The sequence below is a fragment of the Nyctibius grandis genome, chromosome 3, assembly GCF_013368605.1.
Source record: "Nyctibius grandis isolate bNycGra1 chromosome 3, bNycGra1.pri, whole genome shotgun sequence".
Lineage (NCBI taxonomy): Eukaryota > Metazoa > Chordata > Aves > Nyctibiiformes > Nyctibiidae > Nyctibius > Nyctibius grandis.
The window spans coordinates 113,190,373-113,199,662 of record NC_090660.1 but is presented as its reverse complement, the minus strand read 5'-3'; the positions used below and the strand labels follow the sequence as shown (position 1 = coordinate 113,199,662).

Sequence of the window (9,290 nt, the reverse complement as noted above, 5' to 3'; positions counted from 1 at the left end):
TAGAAATACAATGAAAATGCTGATCACTATGTCTTAATCAGCAAGTCATTCCCCGGAAAGGTCCAGAAGGAAACCCCCGTTCCTTCTCACCTCTCCTGTCTCCCCTACAACCTCCACAGAAGAAGAGCACACAGATTAGGAGGAGAGTTTAGTGGAAAGGTTGCTGAATGAGATGAACTTAGAGACCAGCACAAGCTGGAGGAAAGGGCCAACAGAAACCTTATGATATTCAACAAGGACAAATTCTGTGTCTGTGAAGAAGGAGTCCCTGGCAGCAACTGTCTAACAGAAATGGACCTGGGAGTGCTGAGGGACAGGAGGCTGAGTATGACCAAGCAGTGTGTCCTGGCAGCAAAAAAAAAGTATCCTGGACTCTGGGAGCATGAGTACAGCCAGGAGATGAATGGAAGTTATTATCCCCCTCTACTCAGGACATATTAGACCATATCTAGCTGCTGCGACTAGGTTTAGACCCCTTAGTACAAGACATTGAACAACTGGAAATGAGTTCAGCATAGGCCATTGAGATGGTCAGGGCTAGAGCACTTGCATGGTGCCTGGTGTGGGACCAGGGCTTGTCCGTTCTGGAGAAGTGAAGACTTTGGGGTGACCTAACAGCAGTCCCCCCTACCTGTGGGGAGGTTATCAAGCCAGGCTCCTCTCAGAGGTGGCTGGTGAGAAGATAAGAGACACTGGGCATAAATGGAAACAAGACATTTAGGCCAATGGCATCCTGGGGTGTATTAGAAGGGGTGTGGTTAGCAGGTCAAGAGAGGTTCTCCTCCCCCTCTGCTCTGCCCTGGTGAGGCCGCATCTGGAATATTGTGTCCAGTTCTGGGCCCCTCAGTTCAAGAAGGACAGGGAACTGCTAGAGAGAGTCCAGCGCAGAGCCACGAAGATGATTAAGGGAGTGGAACCTCTCCCTTATGAGGAGAGGCTGAGGGAGCTGGGTCTCTTTAGCTTAGAGAAGAGGAGACTGAGGGGTGACCTCATTATTGTTTATAAATATGTAAAGGGCAAGTGTCATGAGGATGGAGCCAGGCTCTTCTCAGTGACATCCCTTGACAGGACAAGGGGCAACGGGTGCAAGCTGGAACACAGGAGGTTCCACATAAATATGAGGAAAAACTTCTTTACGGTGAGGGTAACCGAACACTGGCACAGGCTGCCCAGAGAGGTTGTGGAGTCTCCTTCTCTGGAGACATTCAAAACCCGCCTGGACGCGTTCCTGTGTGATATGGTCTAGGCAATCCTGCTCCGGCAGGGGGATTGGACTAGATGATCTTTCGAGGTCCCTTCCAATCCCTAACATTCTGTGATTCTGTGATTCTGTGAGTCAGTCTGGGTATAAGGAAAAAGATTTTCCCTCTGAGGACAGTCATGCAGTGGAGCAGGCTGCCTAAAGAGGGTTGTGCAATCCCTCTCCCTCAGGTTTTCGATATCTGAAAACAGAACCACTTCATCTGACCCAGTAACTGACCCAACCTAAAGTAGGAGGTTGAGCTGGAAACCTCCTGTGGTCCCTTCCAGCCTTAATAATCCTGAGATCCTATGACCAGACCTAAGCACCAAATGAGGCCATTCAGACTGATGAATCCCCACACACTGAAAACTAAGGAAAAAGGAAAGAGAGGCAGCAGGGGCTGGAAAGACACAGATTTGATGGAGTAGGTTTTACAGCCAGTTCATCCCAGACTCTGGTATTTGATGGAACAAGGTGAGGTTGAAATCAGGGTACCTTGCAAAGTTAAATCCAGTCTATAACATGTCTCCATCCACTGGCAATCTCCTAAGGGCTGCTTCTGGGGATCTTGGGTGAAAACCTTTCCAAAGAATAACTTTGCACTAATCCAGAGATACACAGATGGCACAGTATCTCACAATTCATGTGACCTCTTACTGGCAAGGCAGGTTTAAGGTAGAGTCTCTGAGGTATAGAAACCACAGCATAGAAAGCTCCAGATCTGTCCCAAACCCTCAGATGATTGACATTTGACCCTTTCTAAACACCATCACAGATGCACAAAAATCTCATGCTCAGGAAAGCTGGGTGAAAGTGGAAAAGTAAGCAAGGCAGAGGGCATAGCTCTCTGCCAGTCATATCACTGTCATATGTGTGGGGGGCAAAGTGTCACTGGGAGGGTCTGCTGGGTTTGGAGTCCTGATTTACACCCTCAGGCTTTTGTCCCCTCTGCACTCACTGGCACTCCTCACCTTCAACCAAACCAAGAGCCCTTCTATGTCAGCTTGCTGCTGCCCTAAATAACCTGTTTCCCCTGAGACCCATACAGCAGAAGTGTTTGCCCATGTGCCATCACCTGGTAGGGAACAGACACATGCCTTCCTGCAATACATGGATATGGGGGGGGAAAGGGACTCCTGACCCCTGTCCCTCATGCCCTTCAGCTTAGCCAGTGCCAGTTTGCTCCAAGGGGACTCTGCTTTAACCAAATGCATGGTGTCACTGAGACCCCCTTTCAGCAGGACCTCACTGAAAGACCACCCATCTGCTCCGCATTTCGCTCTTACCAGGCTGGCTGCAGTCCCACCAGGAAACACGTGACCATGAGCTGTGGGAGTGGAGACCCATCCTAAGCCTCTCTGGCACACTGCCCACCACCCTGAGAGGAGGCAAGGAACCTCCCCGCTGGCAAAGTGCTTAAAATCCTTTTTTAGGTGATGTTCATGAATCAGCATCCCACTGCCTCCGGCCACTGTCACTGAGAGGGGACGAGAAACCCTGGATGTCCTCAGCACCTCTCCGAGGCTGTTCCGGCAGGGAACTCTCTCAGATTAGGGAATCCTTTATCTCTGGCTTATGTAAGACCCGGGGACTCCTTTTATGGTTGGCTTTTCCTGCTTTGTCAGGAGCAGAGAACAAATGCAGCTTCATCTGCGCTTGTGGGTTGGCTAGCTGATTAAACATCTGATTCAAGCTAAGTTCGGAACAGGCTTTTGATGGGCGGATTTAATTTGGTGTAAAAACCAGGATGCCGTCCCCCTCCCTTGCTGAATATTCCCAGGAGAGCAGTTGGTCCGGTGCAATTAAGCAGTGGGGATGACTCCCACCTACCAATGCTTTAGAAAGTCCAGAGTGCTCCAGTTTGTACTGGAGTGGCTCCTTTGAGTGTTTCCCCCTCTCATTCCCCCCCCTCCTCTTTTCTTTTCTTTTTTTTTTCCTCTTTTGTATTTTCCCTGCTGATTTGCCACCATTTCCAAGCGTTTGCATTAGGAGTGAGCTCACTCTGTGTGTGTGTGTGTGCACGCACGCATGTGAGGGTTTGCGGGGGCCCGTGGGCGTCCGTCTTGGTGTGACACGCTGAATTCCTCCTCATCTCTCCCTCTGTGAGTCCTGTGCCAGGGGAAGCATGCTAATGATGACCTTGCTGAGTAAATAGTTGTGGAGTGAATAAGTGTTTTTCCTGCAATCTGAAAGGCGGAAGGTGTGATTACTCATCCATCTCTCCAACTGTCTCCAGCACCTTTCAAGTGGTTCTCGCGTCGAGTCTGGGGGCGTGCGCGAGGGGGTGGGAAGCGAGGGGAGGCTGCCAAGATCTGGGTTGCCACAGACACCAGCCTGGCTTTTCCTCCAATGAACGCCGTGCTGAGAGTGCGAGAGGAGGCAGGGCACCACCCACATGTTGAGCTGTGTGGAGTATAAGTAGATGGAAGAGCCTGGACTAGTGGCAGTTCAGACAGGGAAGAGAAGCAGCTCTTTGCATCTCTAGTGAAAGCGCTTTTGACTCGCCAAGTTTACCAGAGGAGAAATCACCGGGATTTTTGCTGCAGTTTCCAGCTTCTGTGTGCATCTCTCTGCGTTTCTCTCCAGCGGGGACTCTCTGCCGTTGAAGATTCTCAGCTCCGGACGAGCAGGTAGCGGGCACGCGTGCGGGGCTGGACATCTTAGCCAACTCCTCTCCTTGTTCCTGGAGGATCCCGGCTCTCTCTGGGACACCCTGAGCACGTGAGACTGACGTTTCCAGCTGGGCACCGGGAGAAATTTGCTTACAACTCTCTCTGGGATCCACGGGGACTGAACATCTTGCTCTGTGGTGATATCTGATTTGGTTGTGTTTGTGTCGAAAAGTCCTTTGAGGGGGGTTTAGAAGTCTCTGTGTGTCTTTCGGGAAGTGTTGTGGTGGGGTTTTTGAGAGGCAGTCCTAGCATCAGGGCTTGCAACTGAGTTCTTTCTGAGTTTGACACTCACGCGGTCGGAGCCATGCAGCTGGATAATGTCACCAATGCAGGCATCCACTCCTTCCAGGGGCACCGTGGAGTTGCCAACAAGCCCAATGTGATCCTGCAGATAGGCAAATGCAGGGCAGAAATGTTGGAGCATGTCAGGAGGACCCACCGGCACCTTCTGTCTGAGGTGTCCAAGCAGGTGGAGCGTGAGCTGAAAGGTTTGCAGAAATCAGTGGGGAAGTTAGAGAATAACTTAGAGGACCATGTCCCAACTGATAACCAAAGATGGAAGAAGTCCATCAAGGCCTGCCTGGCCAGGTGCCAGGAAACAATTGCCCATCTGGAGAGGTGGGTCAAGAGAGAGATGAATGTTTGGAAGGAGGTCTTTTTCCGTCTGGAGAAGTGGGCAGACCGTCTGGAGTCCATGGGAGGCAAATATTGCCCTGGGGACCATGGCAAGCAGACGGTGTCCGTTGGGGTTGGAGGTCCAGAGATAAGGCCAAGTGAGGGGGAGATTTATGACTATGCCCTTGATATGAGCCAAATGTATGCGCTGACCCCTCCTCCTGGGGAGGTGCCCAGCATCCCCCAGGCCCATGATTCCTACCAGTGGGTTTCTGGGTCAGAGGATGCTCCAGCCTCCCCAGTGGAGACCCAGGTCTTTGAGGATCCCCGGGAGTTCTTGAGCCACTTGGAGGAATACTTAAAGCAGGTGGGTGGAACAGAGGAATACTGGCTGTCTCAGATCCAAAACCACATGAATGGCCCAGCTAAAAAGTGGTGGGAATACAAGCAGGACTCTGTCAAGAACTGGGTCGAGTTCAAGAAGGAGTTCCTGCAGTACAGTGAAGGGACTCTGACTAGGGATGCTATCAAAAGGGAGCTGGATTTGCCCCAGAAAGAGGGGGAGCCCCTGGACCAGTTCCTTTGGCGCAAGAGAGACTTGTACCAGACACTCTATGTCGATGCAGATGAGGAGGAAATAATCCAGTACGTGGTAGGCACCCTTCAGCCCAAACTGAAACGCTACTTGAGCTACCCCTTGCCCAAGACCTTAGAGCAGCTGATCCAAAGAGGGAAGGAGGTCCAAGGCAACATGGACCACTCTGAGGAGCCCAGCCCACAGAGGACCCCTGAGATTCAATCAGGAGATTCTGTGGAGAGCGCGCCTCCCTCAACCACTGCCAGTCCCGCGCCGAGCAATGGGACTCAACCTGAGCCCCCTAGCCCACCAGCTACTGTCATATGAACTAGTCCAAGGGAGGCAGCAGCCTGGGTTACATGAAAGGGAGAAGGGGGCGTATTTAGGAAGCTTCTCCTTGGAGAGAGTTTCCGGCTGAGACGAGACATGAGGTGTGCTCAGTCCAACAGCCCATAGCAGAGGAATTAACTTTGCTTGTGGGGGGAGGGAGGCAATGGGGGAGAGGCACCTTAGGATGTGGTTGCCCACCTCACCTGAGCCATGCAATACGGTGGTGCTGGAGATACTTCTTGTACCACTGTGGGGAACGGACAATTTTATGAGATCCCTGACAAGAAACTAGAGACCATTCCCAACTTCAGAGGCAGCTGCTTAGAACTAGCGGCATTCCAGGACTTCATACGAATGCAGCAATTGGCTGAGGGTTCCTACCCATCTGGATCTCTCCTTCTCCTTCTCTCCTCCCTTTTCTGAAGAGGTGTCCCTGTCCTGAGGACACATGTATCTTTTGACCCTTGCCCATTTCTGATTTACCACTGGGCTTCTGTTCACTTGGCAATCTCTGGTTCTTACTTGCTCCAAAGGATTAAATATTTTTTTTAATTTTTTTTTAGAAGAAATCCTATGACTTCAGGAACTGAAAAAGTTAAGAATCTGGATTATTTTTAGTGTTTTTCAATTCTCTGCACCTAATACCTGCTTTAATGTTTTTCTTCTCAAGAGGCTCTTACTGGTTTACTTCTTGTATTAGTTTCTGCTCACTTCAATCAAGGCCACTGCAGTGCAGAGGCAAATTTCACTCTTTCTCTGCACATTATACCATGCATTCAGCAGGAAACAGAGTTTCAAATTAAATTCTAAGCTCATTTATTGAAGGGGCTGTCTTGTTTCCTTTCAGAGAAGAGAGGGTGTCAAGGTGGATAGAGGAGGCAACAGAGCTATTTTGAGAGGGTGGGGGGAGGTAAGGGAAATAAATCCTTGTACTTTGAATGAAACAAACAAACACATCCTAAATCCAGAGCAAAATATCCCCAGAGCAGCAAATCAAGTCCATGCTGATGTGTGGAGACAACAGGAGCTTTTGCCATGTAAAAGCAAAAAGAAGTGAAGAGCTGTGTGTCCCAGCACAGTTTCAGCCTGTGCATCACAACAAAGAGTTTCTGCTCACACAGACAGACTCAAAATACTCTTGGAAAGCCTGGCACTCCTGTCCTGGAGCACCTGAGGACAGAGCATTGTCTGTTCACAAAGAACTTGCTGCAACATCTTGCTATGGATGGAGATGGACTTGGACTCTGTGATGTTTTCCGTGTTGAGACAGTAATGCTCAGCGTTCACCTTGCTTTGGCTAATGTCTGATGATAGGACTTGGAGATGAAACTGCTGTAAGACATATTCAGGAAGTTTGGCTCTTCAGAGCTTCTCGAGGCTGGACACATCTTGAGCATCATCTGCATTCACCATCAAACCAAATAAACAACACCTCTACAAGAGATGAAGCAGAGACGCAGCAACAGGAGTGCCCCTGGGATGCTCCTGGCACTACTACAGCAGTGACATGTGGTACCGGTGGCTTGGAAGGCCTTTGGTGTGCCTCCTTCCAAGAGGATGAAGGTAAGGCAACTCTCTGACATTCTCTGTCCTCCTCAGACCTAAATTAGCTATAGCCTGTCCAGTAGGAATATTTCACTGGGACAAAAAAAGATCTGAAACGGGATATGAAGTATTGTAAGAGACAGATTAGGACTGGGAGAAAGGGGAAGGGAGAGCCAGCCAAAGGGAAATAAAGGACAGTGAGTGGGAAAAGTTTCCAAACACGACAGTATCTTGCACTTTCTGACTAATACGGGGAGGAAAAGGGAAGCTTCTTCATTAGCCCAGCCCAAGAACCTGCCCCATGAAGCTCTGGGCTTGAGTTCCCAGCAGTGACAACACATCACAAGTCCATGCACAGCCCAAAGGAGATGCATGTCTGCTCTGCACCCTTACTAGAAGTGAGTCAGTCTCAGGAACGGCAAGGGCTCTCCTCTCAGTTGTTCAGAGTGAGTGAGTTTGGCAGCAGCTGTGTCCACAGAGAGAAAGGAGCATTTCTCACTAATGACCTTGGGATGAGTGGTGGGGGAGTGGGTGTCATTGCTGAGGATGAGCTGGTCGTGCATTACAAGCATTATCTTCTCTTGGTTACAGTGACTCACTCAGATCCTCCTCTGAGAAGAAATCACTTCACAGTGCTCAGGATTTGGAAGGAAAGCCAAAGAGAAAAAGCTTCAAAACCAAGGATTCAACATCAGACCTGTTGCCAGGTTCCCCAGCCACTGACTGCTGCATCCGCTGTCTGAAGGAAAGACTGGCACAGGTAATTACCTCTCATCTTACCCTTGTGAGCCTTTCTTGGCCTCCCCAGTGCCCTGACCCGAGATGTTGAATAGCCCAGGTGCAAATACCTGTGCTGGTCTTGAGACCCCAACCCCAATGGTTGCAAGAGATTGGCACCACCAGATAGGTGGGATTTCAGCTTCTTGAAGTAGGAGCCCAAGCACCAGCCCCAAAGATTAATGCTCAGGGGACAGTGCACATCATGCCTTTCTTTCTGCTAAATCATTGGCAAATGCTTAGGCACCAACACCTAGTGGGACCTCCAGGCTGCAAACACCTAGTGGGCACAGATGAATTTAAGCTCATCTCCTGAGAAATCCCCTGTACTCTCCACTGCAGATATCTAACCAGAGCTGCTGCATTTTTTTTCTTTTACAGAGATCCCTGCTGCTGTTTCTGAGTTTCCTTCTCTTTGTCCAAGAGTCCTGCTTTCCTAGGGCAGAAGCAAGTGCTGCAGGAAGACAGAAGGCAAGTCATGCACCAAAGAGCCTCCCTGCAGTGCAATGCCGTGTTCAAGGTGCTGAGAGCCAGAATAAAAGGCGTAAGCCACTTCCAACGGGATGAAGAAAAGTCTGAGCTCGTCCAGGTACTCCAAGCACAGAAGAAAGTGTTGAGAATGAAAAGAGAAACCAAGAGGCAGAACAGAAGAACCAAGTCTGGGCTTTGGGGACAGCAAGAATGCTGGGATGTACTGACTGTCTGTTGAGATTATACCATACCTCTGCAATTTGGGGCCACTGGGACTCACCGAAAGAAATCTTCACTAGATTATCAGTTAAAAAAACTTTTCTGCTTAACTTTGCCAAATGACTGACCCTACCTAGGCTACGAACCCTCCATGCTATTAATGCTGTAACTCATTTTTCCTGAGTTGAGGGTAGCTTCATTCCATGCGGGTATCAGTTTTCAAACCTCAAATGGCTCTGGAGGTTCGGAGAAGCATCCTGCAATCCAGATGCTTGTCTGAACTGCTTGAGCCTGCACAACTGGGCCAGCTGTCTTGCCAGAAAAAAAGAGTCTTGTGAGACAGCAGGTGCTTCCTGGATCTGCATGGGCCAGAGTTCATGCAAGAACTGGGGTTCTTGTGCTGGCTTTGGCATGACTGTTTCCATCCAGACCCAGGGAGCGCCAAAGGTGTGCAAAAGACAAGAGCTCAAGTGAGTTGAACAAGACAGTTTTGGTTCACATCTCAGCTGAAGAGGTCCAGTTGGTTCCTCTCTCTTCCAGAGCCAACTGTCCCGGGTATGCGTGTGTGCATGTCAGTGCGGGTGTATGTGTGTTGAGAAATTAAATCCACCTAAATAAATTCTGTGGTGTCTTGTTGCATTTGAACTACGCCAATGGGACCTAACGTGCATTCCAATAATGCTCAGCAAAAATGTCCAGGACTAGAAAATCATGTAAAACCATGTAAAGGCAGACTTCACGGGCATCATCTCAAGGTCAAAATGATGTTTGATTTTTAGGTGCTTAATTTCCACAGTCCCTTTCAAGGGACTTGACTGCCTCAATAGGCATTTTATTTTTC

At 49.5% G+C, this 9,290-nt stretch overlaps 1 protein-coding gene across 1 annotated transcript; it reads left to right on the top strand.

Moving 5' to 3' along the window:
* The first annotated feature begins 4,219 nt into the window (after window positions 1-4,219).
* ARC (activity regulated cytoskeleton associated protein) lies at window positions 4,220-5,434 on the top strand. The gene has a single exon (XM_068397170.1). It carries the CDS (start codon window positions 4,220-4,222, stop codon window positions 5,432-5,434), a length of 1,215 nt encoding a protein of 404 aa, XP_068253271.1.
* The last annotated feature ends 3,856 nt before the right edge of the window (window positions 5,435-9,290 follow it).

Bases quoted from the DNA above. Each gene is read 5' to 3' on its own strand.
- ARC (XM_068397170.1), top strand. From the start codon at position 4,220: ATGCAGCTGGATAATGTCACCAATGCAGGCATCCACTCCTTCCAGGGG.